Source organism: Marmota flaviventris, chromosome 2 (assembly GCF_047511675.1).
Source record: "Marmota flaviventris isolate mMarFla1 chromosome 2, mMarFla1.hap1, whole genome shotgun sequence".
Lineage (NCBI taxonomy): Eukaryota > Metazoa > Chordata > Mammalia > Rodentia > Sciuridae > Marmota > Marmota flaviventris.
Window position 1 is genome coordinate 106,008,474 of NC_092499.1, and position 23,240 is coordinate 106,031,713.

The 23,240-nt window shown below is 42.4% G+C and overlaps 1 protein-coding gene across 1 annotated transcript in view; it reads right to left on the reverse strand.

Annotated features, from left to right (window-relative positions):
• Nucleotides 1-23,240, reverse strand: part of Myo1e (myosin IE) — a 190,772-nt gene that overhangs the window by 102,882 nt on the left and 64,650 nt on the right. Inside the window, exons 2-3 of the mRNA XM_027926182.2 lie at nucleotides 7,655-7,798; nucleotides 1,272-1,361 (exon numbers count right to left, since the gene is read on the reverse strand). Coding sequence (XP_027781983.1) covers nucleotides 1,272-1,361; nucleotides 7,655-7,798 — 234 coding nt within the window. The remainder of the gene's footprint in view (nucleotides 1-1,271; nucleotides 1,362-7,654; nucleotides 7,799-23,240) is intronic.

A 23,240-nucleotide genomic window follows, 5' to 3' on the forward strand; every position in this document is an offset into this window, starting at 1 on the left:
CCTGCTCTATTCAATTTCTTGGTGCCCACCTTTACCACTCCCTCAAAAATTACCAAAAAGAGCCAGGTGTGGTGGCACTTGCCTATAATCCCAGTGATTCTCGAAGCTGAGGGAGAAAGATATCAAGTTCAAAGCCAGCCTCAGCAACTTAGTGAAGCCATAAGTAACTTAGCAAGACCCTGTCTCGAAATAAAAAGAGCTGGGGATGTGGCTCAGTAGTTAGTTAAGACTCCCTGGGTTCAATCCCTGGTACCAAAAAAATTCTACATTCCTATAAAGACAATTCTTTGACAGATGAATGATCTAAAAGGGACTCACAGGCAACAGCCCTTTTCAGAGAACTGGAAGGAAACGCAAGCATAGTATTTCCATGCATGGCGCCCTGGCTGCCATCAAGGATGCAGAATCAGCTCTGTCTCAGGGTCCTCCCACTGGGGGCCAGGGCAGGGCCTGGCCTCTGCAGACAGTGTTTCCCTTGTGCTGGGCCTCCATAAAGGCAGCTTTATCAAAGGCCTCTCGCGTGGCAGCCTCCTTCGGCTCCAGCTACCAGCACCATTCATCTGGCAACACTGGGGTGGGCTCCTGCTCTGACTAAGTTGCCTTCCACTTCAACTGATGAATCTGTGTGGGCTCTCTTTTGTTTGACTTCCAGGGGTCAGAATTAGTGAATGCTCTTGTGCTTCTGCTACAGAGGAGAGGAGTGGCAGAAGAAAGGAAGAGGCAGAGATGGGAAGACCAAGGGAAGTAAGTGCTGAACCGCAAAATAAAATATATTAACAAGGATCACAGCTTCTATTTTTATTAACAACTGAAATGACTATGGAGCTAAAGTTGATAGGAGATGGTTCCACATTAATAAATGGAGTAATAAAATATTCATTTTTCATTTTCAAGTCATATAAGCCACAGCTAAGGGTTTAATTCTGAAAGGATATTCCCATTGCCTTATTTTTCTTAACCTGTTATTGTTTTTTATTCCTTAGAATTATGTGGCATATGCAGAAGCAGGAAAATCTCCCTCACAAAGAGGATTCTACACTCATTTATCTAATTTTGTAGACAAATAAGGCTCAAGGGTTTGGCCTGTGTTTCTTCGAGTTGTACTCTAAACAGCAGCACATCATTAAAGAATCAAATAATGTCACTTACTTGAGCTTCCCCAATAAGTAATTCATAAGAAAATGCAAATGCATTGTTAACTTCAAGAAAAAACTATTTATGCATCATAAAAGCCCTGAACACTACAGTAATTTATATGGCACATAACTTACCGCTCCTTGGTACATTTCAATTTCCTTTTCCCCAAAATATGGCATCTGCTTGAAAGGGTTGACTGAGATTAATACTGATCCTATGTATGTCTGGATTTAACCCAGTTAAGGTCCATCATCAATCTTCACAGCTACACATTTTTCAAATTAAGCAACCAGATGTTATCAAGAACTCATAATGACTGTTCAAATAGAAAGCTCATGTACATGTTTTCTAAATGGTTATAAACAAAGACAAAAGCAATTATCCAAAAGCTTTGTTCCCCCTCAAGAATAATAATGAATTACCAAGGTGCTACAAAAAGAAATCATTATTTTAAATAAGTTAAAGCATATTCTTTCCAGATTGGGCACATGAAACACTTGGGGTGAGGGCGGGTGTGGACAGAACAGAAATGGCCAAGGAGTGAAATAGGCAGTTATTATTTCTCTCCTCGAACAACACGTTTTTCAATTGGAACTTTATAGGTAGACTAAAGACATATTCATTTACTTAGCTTACAAATAGGGGAATTAGAACTGAACAGTCATGCTTTTCAGAAGCTCAGGGGAACTCAGTGCCATCAATAAGATAATATTTAGAGAAGAAAATTATAAACCATATATCGAGTTTAGGGGAAGAGAGTATTATTTCTGCTCAGGCGATCCAGGAAAGCCTGGAGAAGATGCACCCAAAATGTTATTAGAACATAAAAAATTCCTTTTATTCATTCAACGATCAACTAATTTGAATTGGGTGTTTGCCATATGCCAGGCACTGTTGTAGATGTTGGGAATTCAGCAGTGAACAATACAGACAGAATTGATTAAAAACCCTTGTCCTCATGAAGGAGAAAAGAATCATGAACATCTTTCTCTCAAATTTGTTTTTTAATTTGAATTTATTTTTTATTTAGTGCCCAGGGATTAAGCCCAAGGTGCTTAACCACTGAGCTACATCTCCAGCCCTTTTTATTTTTCATTTTGAGACGGGGTCTTGCCAAGTTGCTTAGGGCCTCTCTAAATTGCTGCAGCTGACCTTGAACTTGCTATCCTCCTGATTCAGCCTACAGAGTTGCTGGGATTATGGCTTTTGGTTTTTTGTTTGTCTGTTTGGTTTTTTTTGCCATGCTGGGGATTGAACCCAGGCCTTAGTATGCGCTAGGCAAGTACTCTAACCACTGAGCTACATTCCCAGCTACAAAACTTTTCCTTTTTAGCATTAGTGGCATTGTAAGATTTAGCAAATAAAAATATATGAAAGTTAGTTAAATTTGAATGTCAGAAAAGTAATTTTTAAGCATGCCTCAAGTATTATTTGGTATATACTTACATTAAAAAGTTATTTGGTTTTCTTTTTTTTTTTTTATTGAAATTTAACCAGAGGGACACCCCATATTTTACCTATCAACCCTAAATTAGCAACAGTGCAAGGAGCTGAAGCAGGAAGGAGGAAGGACTATGTTTCTTCTTAGATTCTGGGATCCTTTCTGTGCTCTAAAATGCACCCTCCTTAAGTTATTTTTAGTATCTTTTCCACATGGTGGAGACCTAATCAAAACGGAATGGAGAGTTGCCTCCCATTTGGATTTTCATGCTAAACAAATGTGATGACTCTATGGTCAATCCAACGATGAACAAGTACAGCACTGCTAGAAACTAACCTCATTGCGGGTGAGGAGGAGGAGGGGTATTCTATGGGCACATCCATCGCCAGGTCAAAGCAAAGGTGGGCAAACCTGACCCTTCCCTGGGTCGTAAGTAAAGGGAATGCTGTTCATGCTGCCTATCCTAGACAAACTGATCTCTGCACACAAAGAATGAAGGCTGCCCTGAGGACATAAGCCCAAGCATTCCCTCTTCAGCCTTGGTTACCCAATAAATAGAATTGAGCTGCATCTGAGCTCCAAAGGTAACCAACATTTTTTCTGGATTGTTAATAATCTGCTATACAAAGGGATGCCTTAAGAATTCTTGATTTTTCACTAACTAGATGATATAAATTCTGCTAATAGCCTAGTTAAGGAAACATTCAGAGAAGAAAACCTCTTTGGGACTGTTGTAGGCCAATCCTGAATTAATGACCCAGGTAGGAAGGGGGGAAATTTTAGTTGCTCCCTTAAGTTTCCCAGGAGGGTTCTCCAGGGCAATTCTATATGGGCAATGTGGCCTAATTCCATGCTAAGCAGCCACACACTTCCCTAAATCAGGAGAATTAAGACAAGAGAATTTTAAACTTAATAGAAACAAACATATTTTATCCTTTTCAGATAAACATTTGGCTTCATTGTTTATCTGAACAATTTTCAACTTTCCAACACACTGGATCTACAGAGACCTCTTGATTTCCCTAAGAATGCAAGGCTTGGCTGGGCTGGGAGCTCCAGGTCACTCCTTCCACACTCACCCTGACTCCCTACTACATAATTCAGCATGCCTTTAGAAAAGCTGCGGGACAGGCTCCACCCACATAACCTTGGGCAATGGAGGTGTGGTCCAAGGTTAATTTTCAAAATGCATGGAGATATAAAGATATGATAAACCAGAAAAAAAGTAAATGCCATCTTATTTAGTAGAGTATGAGAGACAGACTGGGCCCAGCAGATCTTTAATTGATTGGTTCTCAAATGCTGGTCCATAGATCTATGAGTTTTCTTCGACCTGCGGCAAGAATGACAAAAACAGAAATAATGCACTGAATTTTTCATAAGGCTCAATTCATTCCACATAAAGGTTTATTCTTTATTTTTAGATCATTTCCTTCATACATTTTTAGCATTAAAATATTCTTTCCTTTATGGAATGTACTGGTAGTACAACTTCTGCTTGTTTGCTCTTAATGGTCTCACTAAGAGCTAAGCTAAGAACATTTTAATGGTGTGTGACTTCCCCAAAACTGCCCACAGTGAGGAGTCAACTTCCTTGGATCTACCACTGACATGGGGCAGAAGGTGAGGAGACCTGCCCAACATCACACCCGTGAGATTGGCTCCAGCCCTGAGCGCAAGGTCTCACTGCAGCCTGCTGCCCAGCAAGGGGCTGCTGAGGGCCATACCTCGCTCTGAACAACTACTTTCGCTACCTAGACCTCCCACCAGTCTGGCAGAAAAGTATGGACTCCTAATTCAAGGATTTAAAATGCCAGACACATTTGAGTATGATCTTTGAGCAAAAAAAACCAAGTTTGGTAGAAAGTTGGACCCAATTACGCATGAAGTACTTTGATGAAAACCGGAACTGCTTTCATCACCCAAGTGGCTACAAATGATGTGAAGCACAAAAGGACATTGACGTATTCTCCTTTTTTTTTTTTTTTTTTTTAAGTTTCCTACAATATTTTAGAATGTAATTGTGGCATTCCTCATGACAAATGGATGGTAAATTCAACCTTCCTTATCTTAGGATAAACAGCTCAAAAATACATGGTTTTATTGCTGTCAAATGTCAGCATTTCTTAGGCAGATTTTCTTTTCCTAAAGTAGAACAAAGAAATGTGCATTCAGTCTGAATGCATGAACAATAGATTGTGCCAAATGCTGACCTTCAATACACAGCAGTGCTGGTATTAAATGCAAGAAGAGGTAAAATGAGCAATTTTATAACAATGGCTCTTTTTGCCTTAACAATTAAACACAGGAAAGAAAAAAAGTCAACTCTTATTTATACAATAATGCTATGCTATTGTATCTCCCCCTTAACATGAAGTAGTAACGGAGACTTTTATCACTTATCAGAGGAATAAGTTTGCAGTGAGGCACCCAGTATTATTTCATAAACATCCATCAGAACCATCAAGCCTCCCAAAGCTCAAAGTGATAGAAAGCACACTTATACTGGGCTTCCCATATATTAAGTGGGTAGAGGTTTCTAAAACATAAAGTCATTAGTGGTCAAGTAACTCATTTCCTTGGTAGAACACAACATTAGTCAGTTATTGATTCAAAGGCATTAATTCAAAGGCATTAATCAGCCCCCTCTATGTGAGTCATTTAAGTTTTGGTTGTTTGAATTTAAAAAGCAAGTCTAAGAGAGTCAACAAGTTTTCAATGAACATAAATACAATGCATCATGACAAAAATTGTGCAGGAAAGCAAGAAATACACAACGCAGAATGACGCCATTTTTGTTAAAAATAACAGCAGCAAGAAATCATAGGTGAATATGATCAACATGTGATCAAAGTGAATGGTGCACACTAGGAGTGTTTTAGTGTTCTCCTCTTTGCTTGGCTGTGTTTTACAAGTCACATGAGATGAACATGTGTTGCTTTAATTGCTTTTTATGTTTTGTTCTTCATACACAAGACACAGTTCCTATCCTGAAGAAGCTTCTGGTGCTTTAGGAGTAAACAGTCTTTATGGGGAGGAGTGAGGCTGTCTGGGAGGAGGATGGACTGACTCCTGACAACTACTGACATTATTTTTGTCTGTTTTTATCCAGCTTATCAAAAACAATGGTTTCCTTGGAGGGAGTGGTTGTGTAGGCCTATAACCCCAGTGTCTTGCAAGGCTGAGGTAGGAGGATCACAAGTTCAAAGCCAGCTTCAGCAATTTAGCAAGACCCTGTTTCAAAATAAAATGAATAAATAGGCTGGGGATGTGGTTCTGGTAAAGTGCCTCTGGCTTTAATCCCCAGTGCCAAAAAATCCCAAAGCAATAAACATGTTTCAGTGTTAACAGTAACTTTAGCCTACATCCCAAGGTTTTTATGGGCTTATTAACTGTCCATTTAAACGAATTTCTATGGTAAAATGCACATGAATTTACAATAACCAATCTTAAAATAATTCAGAAACATCAGAACTTAGACATTTGTCTTCATGTGTGTTCATTAACAGCTTGTTCTCCCTCTGCGCTGACTGCATGATTTCATTTCACCAATAGCAGTCTCACCTGGGGGAGATTTAATCATCACTCTCATTATACAGATGAGGAAACCAAGGCCCACAGATCACAAAACCTATTAAGGTCACCAAATCCACACAGAGTAAAGCCTGAACTCAGGCAGCTCAGAACCAGATTCTGCCACCCAGTTCTTCCTAAGTTCATCTGTTAGTTTCTAAGAATCCCAGGTCCTGACATAAAAGTGATTAAATTTTTTTTGGATGATGATAAATACAAAGAAGCATATTTTCATTTTTTTCTTTCTTTTTTCAATTCTGGGGATCAAACCCGGGGCCTTGGGCATGCTAAGCAAGTGTTCTACCACTGAGTTACACCCCCCAGCTCAGCGTATTTGCTTTTTTTTGGCTAAATAAAAGTTCTGAAGTAAACACAATTGCTTCCATTCAATTAAATTACTGGAAACTCTAGATAGGTGTCTAGATCAAGATTTAATAAATGTATTCTACAAAGGGCCAGCCTATAATTATTTGATTTTTATTTTTGCATGCTGGGGATCAAACCTAGGGTCTCATACATACTAGGCAAGCCCTATGCCAGTGAGTTATACCCCATTCCTGAAAGTAATTATTTTAGACTTCGTGAGTCAGGTAGGCTTAGAGCCTTATTAAGTTGTTGAGGCTGGTTTTGAACTCGAAATCCTCCTACCTCAGCCTACTGAGCCTCTGGGATTACAGGCATGCGCCACTATCCCTGGCCCTAGGTCATCCTTGACACCATACCTTCAGAAGTCACCACCAGCATCAGAGTTAAACCTTTCAGTACCATCATGCAGGTTCCACACAGATCTTTGCACATCAATGGCTAACTCCCATGATACCACATGCACATTTCTTCCCATAGCTGCACTGATCAGAACTCTCGAATCTTATAGGAACTGAAGCAAATATCACAGTTCTCTGTTTATAATGAAGTCAACACACATTTGAATCAAATTTCCATTCTGCATTTTTAAAAGCCCTATAATGAAATGGCATCCGGCAAGCTAAAACTGAAACATAAAGAACAACTCAAGAATGTCAGGCATTTTCAATAGTTGATCTGCATTCTCATGTTTCCTTTAGTAAACAAAGATGCAAAACGACTGCCTCATGCAAAAACAAAACAAAACAAAAGCCAAATTGTCAATCTTTTACAAACCTTTTAAGTCTGGAATGAAACTCGCTACATTACTGATATGACTCTCTGCAAACCAGGACTTTCTCTAAGTTTCTAAGATCTAGAGATACCATGTGTGGGCCACAGCACATCAAAGGGACAATACCATAGAGTGAAATACCAGCCGAAACTTGACCTTGTGAAATGCCAGGAAGATGATTTAACATCCATCATCTTTGCCCTTTCATAGCATGAACCAAGGGACACAAAAGTCCAGCTCCTCATTCCCAAACGGTGAAAATGCTGTGAGTGCATAAATTCAGACCTTCACATGGCTCTCTGACCAGGTATAAAGCTACGTTTTGATTGTGCAAAGTATCATAACACAGCAACCAGTAAGGATACGAAGATGTAGTCATCCATGTATCTCTTCTTCAGGTTCTCCACGATGGCGCTCTCTGTGATCTTGGAGAGCAGCACCATGTCGTCCACCCCACTGTGCTTGACATTGTGACTCTGCCAGTGGTACCGGTAGGCGCCTTTGCTCCCCTGGGAACAACAAAAAACAACAACAAAAAAATCACATAACTGTTAGGACAGCTCATATCCTTCTGGAGTTTAAAAAAACAACAACAACAAAACCTAATTTTTCAAATATTTCTCAGATAAATTGCAGCAAAGATTTTGCGTTCATAGACTTGGATTCAAATTCCAGGTTTGTCACCTACAGATAAATAGGGGAAAGTTACTCAAGCACACTGCGTGGCTGAAGCTACTCTTCTCATTTGTAAAATGAGAGAAATAAGATGCACTTCATAGAGTTGCTGTGAGGGTCATGTTTCGTGTGTAAAGGAAACAGTGTGGGAACAGCTCAAAACAAGAAGGACAATCTCTGATACCTCCTAAAATCTTACTGTGTTTATTGAACTTGTGGGTGAAAATGGGCAAGGAAATAAAAACTTTCCAGACTTGTTTTTCAAACTCCATGATAGAACCCAGAGGTGGAAAGAATATGTATCAGGCAATCACTAGGTCATGTTGTCATAATTCCTCAAGTCATCAACTTATCATTGTCCGTGTAATGCTGGCCTTCCACATTCAGCACATTGCAATGAGTGACCATTTCTGTACTAACCAGAAATGGGCAGGGCAGCTATACAAGACACCAGAGCCACGCTGACTAGCAGTGGCTTCTTAACACTGGGGACTGCAGGGCTTCCTTTCACTTGGCATTTCTGTGGTGCAATCCTCCATATGTTTGCCTATTTCCCAAGTCCTCAGGCTGGAGCACAGACTCACTCTAAGTGGTGGCACTTGGGAGCTCAAGTCCATTGAAGGACACCTAGATGATGATGGACAAAGCAATCCATGCATCATCGACAGTCAATACATGAACACACACAAAATATACCTCCAGGGTGGGGAAAGACGCCTTTGTCCTGGCTGAGGCAGAAGACGTGACTTCCTGAAGAAGGAGCCATTTACAATAGATATAAAATATTTTTAATTTGAATTTGCAAGGGGAGACCAAAGGAAGGACATTCATTATAATCTACACTCAATAGGAGCCAAAAAAAAAAGCCAATACATATGTAATGATGAATGACAGGCATGTGACAAGATATTGGAATATGGTCCCTTGCCTTCAAACACTTCATATATCCTCTTGAAAACTCCATGTGTTGGGTGAGTGTGGGGACCACTGAACTGGGTGAGGCCCAGCCCCGCCCCCTCCCAGGGGTTCACTACTTGGGGGGGTTGGACAAAGCAGAGAAAAAATTCTGAATAAGTGTATATAGAAAGGCTGCTGCTCAGACGTCAAAAGTTGGATGAGAAAAGGGAATAGGAGGCTCCTTGAGAGAAGCAGGAGGTGAAAAGAAACGATATGGAAGCCACGCTAAATTTCATTTTTAAAATGTGTTCAATTGTTTCTCTAAGGGAGGCAAATTCCTTGCTAAGTGCACATTCTAAGAGGCTCTGAGGAAAGCAATCGTCAAAAAAATCAGCCAAGAAGGGTCCGCCGTAGGAAAATCAATTCGGTGCCATGGGCTCAAGCTGTGGAAAGAAGTTCTGGAAGGTTTGCCCACCCATGCTGCCTAGCAGAGGGAAATGATCTATATGATATATTTGGCTTTCTCAGAACCACACGCAGCATCAGTTCTACAAAATTACCTCAGCCCTCACCGCTCCTTCTTCCTCTGTGGCAAAGCAGAAGAGAGGAAAAGCACAGGCTGCAGCGTGACTCACGGCCTTCCATCCAATGCCTGAGGTCTACTTCCAACCAGAGTGTGGCGGCTCCTCCCCAGGCCCCACCTCCTTCACTTCCTTTTCCAGCTTTCCCAGAACCCACAGAAGTTACTCTACATAGAAAACGAAGGTCCTGGAGTAACCAATCTGTAGGTGTGTCAGTGGTGTTTTAACCCCAAGAAATGTCCACCTACTCAAGAAGGGCCACAAATGTTTTTTCTTCTTTGAAATACATAAGCACAGTTAAACAAAACAGAAGGCTATTGATAAGTGGTTATTTAACTTCTACAAAGGACAAGAGACAAAGGAGCTCTGTGTCAGTGTGTGTGTACTGATTCACAGTGGCCACCTTCTCATGGTGACCAGTGTCCGCCTGGGCGTCCAATTCCACTGTCTTTCTCCCCACCTCACTGCCTGGTGATAAGAGTCCTACCTGTCCCCCACTCCCACTCAGAGGCAGTTTCCTCCTCCTAAAAGCAGGTATTCCCCAGATCCCTTTGGAGTTCATTGATTTTCACGGCCCCAAATATCACTGGACACTGAAGATTCCCTCCCCTGGTTCTCGAGCCTTCTATCTACAGTAGAGTAGGAACCAACAGCGTGGCCCAAGCAGTTACTACAGACTGTCCTGACTTTATGGTTGGACTGATGATTTTTTTTTTTTAACTTTACGATAGTGTGAAAACAATATGCAGTCAGTAGAAATTGTAACTGGAATTTTGATCTTTTCCTGGGATAGCCACACGCAGTACCATATGCTGTTACAATGCTGGTCAGCTATAGCTCCTCAGCAGCCAATTGATCTTGAACGTCACTGACCCATGCTCTATGACAGTGCACTGTGTCGCTAAGCTGTGGTGGTTGTGGGGTTAGGAGAAATTAAATGCACCTTCAATTTACAATTTTTAAAGAATTGCAATGGGCTCATTGGGACATAACCTCATTTGTAAGCCAAAGAGTGCCTGCATATGAAAACAAGAAGCTGTTTGGTGGAAGCCAGTCCACTTACTATGCCAACCACCTTATCAGAGACGGGTTAACACTCCCAATCTCACAGGAGGAAGCTGAGATCTCCCAATTAGTACATAGCAAAGGCAAGATGTGGATCAAAGACCCAGTGATTATGGACTCATCCAAATGGCTCTTTCACTGTCTCCCCAGTGACTTACTAGATGTTTCTGCCTGTTCAGTTTTAAAATGGCAACGGAATGACAGACTATCTCTAAAATGGAATTCCTCATTAAAAAGACATATAATCTTTGTTAATGACCACCTCCTCTTAGCATCAAAGACTAAAACACTGGAGTTGTTTTCAATTTGATACATATTCTGTATTCAATGGCTCACAAATGTGTGTGTGTGTATTGGGAGCGGGCCCTCCCTCACTGACTCCCCTCCCCTCTCCCCCAATTATAGTTACAATACATGAACTCACTCAACCTTCACAACCGTCCCTAATACCGTGTATTATTATCTCATTTTTTCTGTTGAGAAAGCTGTAAAGTGCCAAAGGTTTTCAGTTATAACTTGCTGTGCCAGAGCTAGGGAGGGTGGGAGCAATGCAGAGCCCTTGGGGGATGGGTGACCCACACGGACTGTTGAGAACCAGGTCAGAACCCACCAGGCAGCAGAGGCCACAGGGAAACTGCTAGAAACCAAAGGTAGAAGTTCAGGCTCTCATCCCAGCTCAGGGGAGCTTCAAGATTCCCCCAGGGTGTAAAAAAAAGGAAAAACCTGTTTTCTGCAGGGACAAGTGAGTTGACAATGTGTGACTTATCCAGAGGCCTCCTTGACCACAGCTGCCATGGGGAGAGGCTGGCCACAGGGTGGGAAATGTCTACCATTCACAGCCCCACACACTGGGAAGAGAGACTGAAAGTTATTCAGGGACACAGAGGACCTCTTAGAAGAGGGGGGAACATATATTAGGGCTGGGACAAATCACCTTGATTGCATTTCCCCCTTTATCTCTAGCTCCTACTCCTGACTGAGAGGTGGGGCAGGTGTGGCTGCTGAGCACACTCAGTGGGCCAGTAGGGATAGATGACACTTCCTTAGTGTCATCTGTCACAACACCTCAGTAAGAGCTGCTTTTCTCTTCTGTGGGCTTCTTTTCTGGGTAACTCCTCTTTGTTTACCCCACTAAAAATGGAAATCTTTTAAATAAATAGGGTGCTCAGCAAGGTTATTTCATTTTCCAGTGGCCCTGGAGGAAGAGGTACCGGCTGGAAAGGCAGCAGGTGGCGCCAGTCAAGAGATGAAAACAGTAACACCAATAACGAAAGTTACCTGTAGCTCTGGCAATGGTCACACATTCCAAGGGCGAAATGTCCCAGTAGATAGGGATTGAGTTCGGACTTTCTTGGACCTACATTTAGTTTCTTAATGATGACTCAGTTGATTAAAATGCATCTGATTCACAGGCAAGTTCTAGAGAGTGGTGTACACCCATACCCTCATAATGGCCTGATGTGTCGCTCACCCATAGGAGGTGGCGCTGAGACACCAGAGTTCCCCCTGGGGACTGTGGGGCAGAAACCTGGGCTGCCTGATTGTGACTGGTTTTAAAAGGTGGAGCCTCACTAACTGGCGTGTTTACCAAGGCGGATGAGAGCGAAGGTGAGTCAGAGCACAAGGCAGGCATTATGCTGCCAGGGAAGTCCACCTCCACTGCAGGAGGGCACTGGCAGGCCCCGCCCGGCAGCGGGCACCTCTGCAAACACTCTCACTATTTAATTCGTACAAGAGACGAGTTACTCAGACGCTGGGTAGCTGCAGTCTTCAGATGCCCAGAAAAGGGAAGCCATTACATAGGCCACGTAAACACAACAGGCCTGTGTGGCAGGGCCTAGTCTTGGGGTGACCACCCTTCCAAATGCCTCTGAAAAGTATTTTTAGAAAGCAATTTGGAAGTAGATGCCAAAATTTTAGACACAGATTAGTATATAAGCAGATAATTAATTAAATAAAATTCACATATCTTTGTTCTGACAATTACATTTTTAGTTTACCCCAAGAAATGCCTGCAAATGGGTGGCCAGACACATGTACAGATTTGTTCACTGTCACATGTTTGTAACTGGCTGCAATGACACTCTGTGAAGAAGTACTATATAGTCCTGAATAGGACTTGCATGCCAACATAAGGAGATCAAGATACACTGTTTGAGGAAAAAAACAATATGTGGAAAAATATTGAATGACTGCATTTGTATGCATATTTTTTAAAGGCATGTGTGTTACAATCATTTTGATCAAAGTTACACAAGGCACCTTTAGGGAAAAGGTCTGGGGTTTTAGGAGAAGGGTGACTTATTTTCCATTTTGTATTTTCCTGTACTGTTCACATGAAATGTTAATCACATGAAAGTGTTACAGGTTGAGTATCCCTTATCCAAAATGCTTAGAACCAAGTTTTTTGGATTTGGGATTAGTTTTAGTTTTAGTTTTTAAAATATTATTTTTAGTTTTTGAAATATTCGAATATACATAATAAGACACCTTGAGGATGGGACTCGTCTAAACATGGAATTTACTTATATTTCACATATAACTTATATACATACCCTAAAGGCAAACTGATGCAATACTTTTCGTGTGACTGCATTTTGATCGCAATCTGTCACATGTTAACTGGGGAATTTTCCAGGTGTGGTGTCATGACGACACTAAAAAAGTTTTGGGTTTTAGAGTTTGGGTTTTCAAATTATGGAAGTTCAACTTATAGCAAAATTTAAAAATAAATAGAAACACTTAGAACAATGTCAATCAAATTGAGCATTTGCTAGTTTAGCATTGACAGAGTTCTCTAAGCCAAATGCCCAGACCGTGGTTTTAAAACGGAATTCTGTGCAGCTTCTAGCTTCAAAAGACAATCAGAAGATGTCGTCTGGACGACAAGGACAGTATCATGTGTGGGCAGTTTAGTTGGTCCATGAGCAGAACAGGACAGCAGATCAAATTTCCAGAAAACCTGGGCCTGGAATGTTCCAGTTCCAATGCTGTAAGTGCATCTCCCTGGTAGCAGATGAACCATATTCTCACTGTGAACAATGGACAATGGCAAAGCTCTGGCCTGCAGTTGAACTGAGCTTGCTTTCTTTCTTTTTTTTATTTTTATTTTTTTAGTTGCTCGAGACAATACAATGATCTTGACATATCATACATTTGATTCAAATGGGCTATGAATTCTCATTTTTCCACGTGTACAGATTGCAGGATCACATTGGTTATACAGCCATGTATATACATAGAGCAATACTAGTGTCTGTTGTATTCTGCTGCCCTCCCTATCCCCCCCTCCCCTCCCCTCGAACTGAGCTTGCTTTCTAATGCGACTTTTCTGCCTCAGTGAGTCACAACAGGAAAGGAACAGACCTGTCCATTAGACTTGGACTTTTAAATTAACATTCTGGAATTCTACCTTTTGCCTTTCTCCTATTTGACTGGAATGAAGCACTTCCATTAGAAGTGATTAGAAAATGATCAACCATAAGAACATGTGTGTCTTCTATGTCTAAGGCAATGTGAACCAGCCTTAAGCTCGCAATACATTATTTCAACTTTATGGAATTTAAACACCTCCAATATTTTGATGAGACAAAGATGTATTTTTGAATCAAGTATGTGTGTGTGCTGAGCTGGATTTAACACATGGAAGGGGACTTTCTGGAAGGGAAGGCATGGCCACTGTCAGCAGCCAACAAACCACTTCCATCCCCTCAACTTTTGGGTAGTTGAAACGAAAACTTACTGAACCTATAAGTATAGGCCAATGCTTTACTTCATTTAATTCTCACGACACCAGCAAGACACAAGTGTTGTAATCCCCCACTCCCACACCCCCATCACTATTTTGTAAATGAGGAAACTGAGGTCCAGGGCTGTCCTATACCAAGTTCCTCTGCTTGGAGAAGATGCACTGAGAAGGTTTCCTGGGGACTGGCAGATGGGGCTGGGGAGGGAACCTCAAGGAACTGAGAATGTGCTTATTACATTCATTCAAGACAATGCAGTCCTACCAAAAGTTCAGCATTTGTGTCCCATTTTCACGTTCCCGATAGCACTTAATCCCTGAGATTCAACCCTGGGATTTCTGACTTGCTTTCCTTTGCTCTTTCTGCTCTAGCTCCCTTCCAAGGCTTATCCTCCAAGCCAAGCGCTGACACCAAGTCCAGGGGCTGAAAATCAAGTTAGCTGTAATCAACCTTCCTGGAAGAGTTGACCCCACTGGACAAGCGGTCCACGGTCACAGCAGATGTAATTTACCATCCAACCTGGGTCACTTTTGAAAGTGGAAGAAGGTGTTGTTAATAACAGTGCTGGAACAACAGGCATAAACCAGGACTGACTCAGGCTGCATGGCTGTAAGCACGGTCAACTCCATCTCAGAAAGCCAAGGCCACTCTCAAGGACTAGCCCTCCCAGCCAAGACCCTGAGCCACGGAACCACAGGGTGTCACACAAATCACTCAACCTCTCAGAGCTGGTCCCCTCCTCAGCAGGAGGCTCATAACACTAGGCTGCCCGGAAGCTACTGTGAAGACCAAGTAAGATTGACAATCAAAACAAACCCCAATCCCTTTAAGGGGTGGAGCCACCTCTCCCTGCACCCCCAGCACTGGGGATCAAACCCAGGGCCTCCCATGTGTTAGGCAAGCACCCTACCACTAAACTGCATCCCCCTGGCCCTTTTTATTTCGAGGTAGGGTCTTGCTGAGTTGCCCAGGGAATTGCCCAGGCTGATCTTTAAGTTGAGATCCTCCTGTCCCAGCCTCCCAGGTAACTGGGATGATAGATGTGTGCCACCACACCTGGCTGGTAGGAGTGTTTTAATCTGATGACATGATCAGGAAGCTAAGGATGGACGACATATTCCAGGCTGGCAACACTGGTTGGAGCAGGTGTGTGTGTGGGGTGGGGGGGGGGGAGATTGTAAAAGATAACAAGTATGGGTGTGTCCCAGCTCCACTGGGAGTGTTTATTTTTGAAGCAGTAGATAAAATAATCATGTGTCTCTTAGAACCAGTGGCATCTTAGACATGATGAATTCAGCACATAACACTTACTGGTGGCCAGGAACTGTTTTAAGCACTTTCCAAATAGTAAGTTACTGATTAATACCATTACAGAAAAAAATATGAAGATTGTTATTAGTTTTTGATACAATGCTTCCAGAATAATCCCACTGCAGGAACTGCAAAGTGTTTTTTATCAGCAGGGTTGACAGTCACTCTGTTGTAGAAGCTTTGTGTAAAAATGTTTGTGGGCATCGCCCCTCCATCCACAACCCAACTACAGGATGAAGACAAGGGTTGCCCTGATGACCAGCTGCCCGGGATGAGCCACCTACCACCAGACCACAAGTTTGCAAAGCAAAGTCTTTAGGTAATTTCCTCTTCGATTTGTAAAAGCACTTGCATGTCTGCATCTCTTTCAACCTGTTCCATCAACGCTAATATGGCTTGAAGCAGGAAGGTGCCTGCCCCCACACACTGTGTGTCCATGTGGGATTACTAACATTTCTGCCACACACCACACTCCAGCGTTTCCTACTCATTGATTACTTTCAACTGCTTCAACAACTTTCCTATAGCCAAGTTCCACCAATCCTATGCTTCAGATTTTTCTATGAAATACTTTGTTAATTTGGCTTAAATCTATACAATAATATCCATAAGATCACTTGCTGGGTGTGCTCTTTTTATTTCTTTAATATATAAAAGTGACTATGGTGATGAACATTTTAAAATACACAACGTGGGGTTGTACATACCCATCTATGGTCCTCCCTGGTGCTATGATCCACATGTGAGGACATGCTGTTGCCCCCTTTGGGGCCACAGATTTCCACAGATTTCAAATAGCCATGGCAAATTTAAATGATGTCTGTTCTACTTCCTAGATGTGTTTCTCCTTGCTGTGAAAAGTCTCCCATGGCAAGACCACGCTTCCCTTTAGTTGGGAAATGAAAGCCTAGACTTCCATTTTCACAGGTAAAAACTATCCTGTATTTATGTTCTGAATTTCCCCCACTTTCCATCAGTGGTCCTAAGGCCCCTGCTCTGGTCTTCTTGCCTCAGAAAATCCTCCCACCACACACGGGCCAGTTCTCAAGGCAAGCCCTTGCCTTGTGGCTGAGGAGGGCATGCTCCCCTGGACACCTGCTATTTATTCTTTCTGCCTAGGAGTGCTTCCCGCCAGTGTTACCAGCACTGTTCTGTCCTCTTTCCTTTTCAATCTCCAGAAAACTTGGAAGGGTGGCTCCTTCCCCTTCGATCCTCACCAAAAGTCCCCTTACAAGGCCCTTATTTGGAACAGGTCTCGACCCCCCACCCCCATTCTCATCCCTTGTAAACACACACACAAGCCTGGATGTCCTGTGTCCCAGCTCTGTAATTCACTCCAGGCTCTCTGCAGCCCTGCAGGCTCTCTGTTCTCCAGGCAAAGCCTGGTGGTGGCTCCTTTGAGTATAGCCACTGGCAATCTAGAGGGATGGGCCGTCATGGGACACTGGCTGCCCTGCAAACCTGGACTGGAAGCCCTCAGGGCTGCTCCCAGAAGACAACTGGGAATGTGCAAATCGTGCAAATCGTAGCAAGGTTTCCCTGATCTGCCTTTGTTCCCCTCAGACCCTGCTTTCCCTGAACTTGAGGCTCCCACAATACCATTTTGCAGGCATGCCATAATGGGTTGATTTTTGGTTTGAGGTACTGGTGATTGAACCCAGCAGCGCTTAACTGCTGAACCATATCTCCAGCCCTGTTTCATATTTTATTTTGAGATAGGGTCTCACTATCGTGGCCTTGAACTCACGATCTTCCTGCCTCAGTTCCCCGAGCCACAGGGATTATAGGAGTATGCCATTGTGCCTGGCTGGGGTTTGTTTTTGAACTCTGGAGTCTGTGGGTAAGGTGGGATCTTCAGTAACTCTGCCAGGCTAACCTCCTGCTTGGGATATTCTCCCACACTCCTCAACCCCACTCCAACCCTGTGCCTAGTAAACTGCTGCCCAGCTCAACTGGGGCATCGTCTTCTCTGGGAAGCCGCTCCTTCACTTCACTGCCTTAGTAAGCAACACCATCTGAGTGCCTGGCCCCCAGAACTGGGTCTCATTCACCATTCTATCCAAGACCTCCTACAGGGATTAGGACACCTCCAGGACACCCCACAGATATTTGTAGAATGAACAGAATAAAATATTTTTCCTACACAACAGCTAATTGTTACTATATACCAGATACTGTTCTCATACTTTACATATGATAACTTAATCCTTGCAATCTTACAAGGCAGGAAATTGAAGTACAGAGAGGCTAAGTAAGTAACTTGCTCAGTTCAACAGGTGGGCTTCAAACCCAGGCCATTTGACACAGAATTTCTCATCACAAAATAAGTGGTTATTGGAAAGAGCATTAATTCTAAAGTTCACTGTAACTGTTGCGTGACATTTGTACCATGTATGAAATTCTTTCATCTGTACAATGACACCGTGAAATTTTCCTATTATTATATTTTTGTTTTGTTTTTTTGTTTTGAGGCCTAGGAATTGAACCCATTGAGTTATATCCCCAATGCCATTTATTTAATATTTTGAGACAGGACAAAAGATAAAGCTCTGGGCCATGTCAGTCTTCAGAGGACATCTGTTTCCTTCAGCATCCCCAGCATGCAGGGCAGTGCACGGCAGGTGGTAGTTAGTGTTCAATCAGTACTAGTTGGGTGAATTAATTTGAGGCTGCATGAATCTCAACATCTTTGCTGTGTGAATTCTTAACTGCAGCAGCTATTGGTTGGACAAATGGGGACCCTGGACCCACAGTGCCATGTTCCTCTAGGGGCAAAATGTAGCCATCAATGCATCAGCCTAGAAGATATTTGGGTGTTAAGAAGACATGTTCATCAGATCAAAGAGCTAGCCGATGGGTGAGGCACAGACAAGGGTCCTGTGGGTACAACTCAGGAGAAGAAGCACCAGAGCAGCCACTGATCAACACTGCAGATCAGTGCCACCAGAAACCTATAGGTTCAAAGCAGCTCAATATGCAAAGATAAAGCCCAGTGCCAGCCTCTCCCTATGGCATCACCTGATGGGAGGACTCAGGACCCAGCCCTTGGACTTGAGGAATGGAATAAAAACCAAGACATGACAAGGAATTTAGAAGGGGTGTGGTATGGCAGGGATGGGGTGGGGGTCAAGAATAAGCTTGATGATTCAACTAAGAGCCCTAAGGCAGGTAGGAAGGCAGTCTGTCTTTTGATGCCCCTATTATCAGCTATTTTTTAGAAATCATAAGTGAACTGTGAGTCTGGTTTGCAAAAGGCAAGTACTGTGGCAGTTCACGGGTGGGATGGGGCGTGGGGTGAGCACAGCAAGGAGCAGACACTGACAGCTGTGTCCCTTGCCAAAGGAATCCCCAAAGGACTCTTCCTGTGCACCAGCCTCCTGAGATAAGCAAATTCTGAGGATGAATTTGCAATAAATTGTCAATTTGGAATGATCAGCACAGCTTCACCATCAGCTTATCTAAGCCTTATTATGTGCTTCTGGGGAAGCACAAATAGGTACATCTGCCTTCCTGTGAGCAGCTTAAATCCTCACTAAAGGTTCAACTGCAAGCAGATTGTTTAAATTCAGAAATTGGAAAGGTAAAGAGCAGCCAAAGAATATGCTCCCTCTCTGAGAAGGAATGCTAACTGAATGGAAGTCTTAGAAGCCCCTACAATTATCAGGAAGCTCCATAAGGACATTAAGTAAAAGACACACAAAAAGATTCTAGTCACAGCCTTGGACAAGGTTATATTAACTTCTCAGCCTTGGCTTCTATTTCTGTAAAATGGGATAGAACAATAGTAGGTACCATTCGGGACTTTCAGGGCAGCGAATGAGAGTGCATGGAATATTCCACTGACCCACAGGGTAAGTTTTGCACTAGTTGCTTTTAATAATAAGGGAACTGGGGATATTGGTGGCTGTGGTACTCTGAATATGCTTAGTTTCAAGAAACTATTGTCATTTCATCTGGCTAACAAGAAGACAGAAAAGATAGGATTCAATTAAAACATGGAATTTTAAAAATCTCACGATGCTCAAGTGCTGCATAACTGCACAATATAAATGTGCAATTTGTGTATTTGAATACAGTTCCCCTCCCCCGCTCCCAGTACTGGGAATTGAACCCCAGGGCACTACCATTGAGCTTCACCCCCAGTCCCTTTTCTAAGTTGCCCAGGCTAACCCTTATCTTGCCATGCTCCTGCCTCAGCCTCCTGAGTAGCTGGGATGGATCACAGGGATCACCATGCTGGGCTTTGAACACAGGATTCTGAGAATAAGGATCTGCCACAGCAGAGGGTAAGAAGCAATGACAGAGAAGACACAGAGAACACACCAGGCACAGAGAACCTAACAGCAGGGAAGAAGTACACCAAGGGCCTTCTTGAGTAACAGGCTGATGCCTTATGGGCAAAAAATGAAAATATTGAAACAACAAAAGAGGGGTAAGGAAGGGCAAGAATACTTCTGAATTCACATTTCAAATCCTCAAATTCTGAATGCACTTAGAAGGAGCTTTGCCCATCAATCAATCCTGCCAAAGCTCTTATTTTGCAGATGAGGAATCTGAAGCCAGAAAGGTGACAGCTATGTCCCTGGTGCTATTTTTAATCTCCCATGGAGGTTCTGGCATTTAAATATTTCTAATTTCTCAAATAATAAATTGTACCATTATTGAATCTTGATCCTCTAGCAGTTAGACTGCATGAGGATTCTGGTGTCCGTTCACATAGGAAGCTTTTGATTTCTTCCTAGTTTTATTTTTTAATTGTAGTTGGACCCCATACACTTATTTTATTTATTTATTTTTATGTGGTGCTAAGGATTGAACCCAGGGCCTCGCACATATGAGGCGAACGCTCTACCGCTGAGCCATAACCCCAGCCCCTCTTCCTAGTTTTTAATAAAAAGAGAAATATGATTAAGTTTGAATATGTTATTTCTGGTGAGTAATCTTGTATATAGAAGTGCATGTACCACACTTCAGAAACTACTTTACTAGAACCTCTTGCTTCCCACTAAGATATAGGCCTCGGTTTATGGGGAAAAGTAAGAGTCTGGACATTGCCTTAAAAAGAAAAGGGAGCTGGGTACGGTGGCACATTGTTGTAATTCTAGTGGCTCAGGAGGCTGAGGCAGGAGGATCGTGAGTTCCAATTCAGCCTCAGTAATGGCGAGGTCCTAAGCAACTCAGTGAGATCCTGTCTCTAAATAAAATATAAAATAGGTCTGGGGATGGGGCTTAGTGGTTAAGTGCCCCTGAGTTAAATCTCAGGTACCAAAAGCGGGGGTGGGGGGGGGGACTGGATGTGGATGTGGTACACACCTACAATTCCAGCTACTTGGAAAGCTGAGGCAAGAGGATCATGAGTTTGAGGCCAATAGGCAACTTAGTGAGACCCTGCCTAAAAAAGTAAAAAGGGTTGAGTGTGTGGCTCAGTGATAGAAAAACACTGGGTTCAAACCCCAGTACTGCAAAAAAAAAAAAAAAAAAATTAAGAAGGGAGAAACGTGGGAAAGACAGAAATTAGAACTACAGACCTCTGGCTATAGAACTTTGTGGTGTTCCTTCCAATAGTAACTTTTCTTCTGCCAGAATCAGTAAAATTGAATAAGAAACCCAAGCTGACCACATCTAATATGATCACAGGGCATGGGTGGGTCATACCAGTTAAAACTCAGCTCCACAAATTTTCCATGCAAAGAAGTTTTTGGTGACTGCTGCTTACTTTTTGTTGTATTCTGTGAAATACAATACAGCTCACCAAAAAGGCAACCCACATCTAGAACTGTGTGACACCAACTATGTGCCTAACACCATGTCAGGTGCTTTGCATACATTATTGTATTTAAGAATATTTAATTTAAGAATTCTAGAGCTACCATCCCAAAGTGCTTCTTGAAGCCAATTTCAGGCATGGAGTATCAGTTTGGTGGCTTTAGAAACTCAAAACAGCTTCCACTGAGGCCCTGGGTGGAAGACAGGGGAAATGGATTCCTGACCCTGAAGATCTCTCAAGAGAGCTGTTCTCTGATAGCAAAGTTTCAAATGTAGCACTTGAAGTGCGTTTAGGTGGCAGGTTAAATGAAGGGTTACCTTGACTGTGTAAGGGAAGCTACTACTCTGTACATAGAGGGACATCTCCAGCACACTGAATGACCCACAGAAGAAAGATAATGGGCACAGCAAGAAACGCTCAGTGAGGCAAAGAGGCCAGAGCTTTGGAGCCACCCTATGACATTGGGCTTCAGACTTGCCTCCTTCAAAGTGCTTCTTGAAGCCAGTTTCAAGGCCCACACACTGGCCTTCAGTAAGAGCAGGCTTCTCATTCAAAATTTTGCGGGGAATTGGTTTTGACTTTCCTTTGTGGCAAAAGTGCCTCTTAGCACCGTCAGGGGATTCAAATATGTTAAAAATAACCTCACAGAAATTCTTACTCAGACAAAATCGGCAAGACAGACATCAATTGCTGGGAATCTGTTGAAGGAATAGTTTACATAGCTTCCAAAGTCAAACAGCATGCTGCTCTCAGCCCTGCGAAGTCAAGAGCTGGTAGTAAATTCTGGTCTCCCTTGTTGTAAGAAAAAAAAAAAAAAGGTAAAAAGGCTGGGACCAACACACACATTAGCCCAGTGAAATGACAACAGAAATCACTTTATGCAAGGAATTAAAACAAACTGAGATCTGCTCTCCACATCAGGTAGAAACAAATATGCACACCCAGTGATGTAGAAAGTGGTGTGCACAGTGTGGGGCAGGACAATGAATAGAAAATAGATGTCAACATCACCTCACACAGAGGGTTGTGCTTAAAACTGCCAGTAAGATCACAAGTTTATCTGCAAAAACATTTGCACGGTTTCTGGTTGCCAAAAACTGCTGAAAGGATTTGTACTACGTACTCTGCTCTAAAGGGTACAAATGTCCCTTTCTACCTGAGCCCCACAAGGTGAGAAGTAGCACCAACCAGCCTAACCTTTTCCCTGGCCTGTGACCCTGTCCCTCCCTGGGAGGTGGGCCAAAAGCACAGTATTACTTACTAACCAAATAATCCACACCCAGAGATGCCTGGGAGTGACTGCATTTCAATTAAAGTTTATTGGAGTCAAAGGAAAAGGTTTCATTTGTTTGATAGAGATTTTCTGTGTAAGATACTGCAATAGCTACTAGCTTTGCTCGTAGGAAAAAAAGTTCATTTCAATTTGTTTTTTTTTTTAAATTCCTTGTAGCAAAAAGGAGAACAGAGGTTAGAAAAAAGAGAAATAGCTTGAGATGCTGAGAAAGATAAAAGGCAAATGATTTAAACATGAGGAAAACATTAAAGAAGTGAAGGAAATAAAACAACCCAAGAGATCTAAATATACAACAAAGAAAAGTTGTTTGATCATAGGGCAAGCAGTATGAATAAATAAAATAAAACACCATAAATGCTCTAAAGAAAAGAAAGAAAAAAAAATTCCAACTTCCATTCTGAGGAAACCACAGCACTTTCTGCATGGTGTAACTACAGTCCACGTACTAAGTGACTCAATTCAGTTTTTAAAAACCTGCCTACCATTTTCTAGACCGAGAAATGTAAATAAAGCAATCATTCCCTATTGGTGCACAAGTTTTGTGTGGTGGGTGGATATGTTTCAAATAGCTGTGAATAAAGGCATAAAATCATTTTATTTTTGGATTACTTAAAT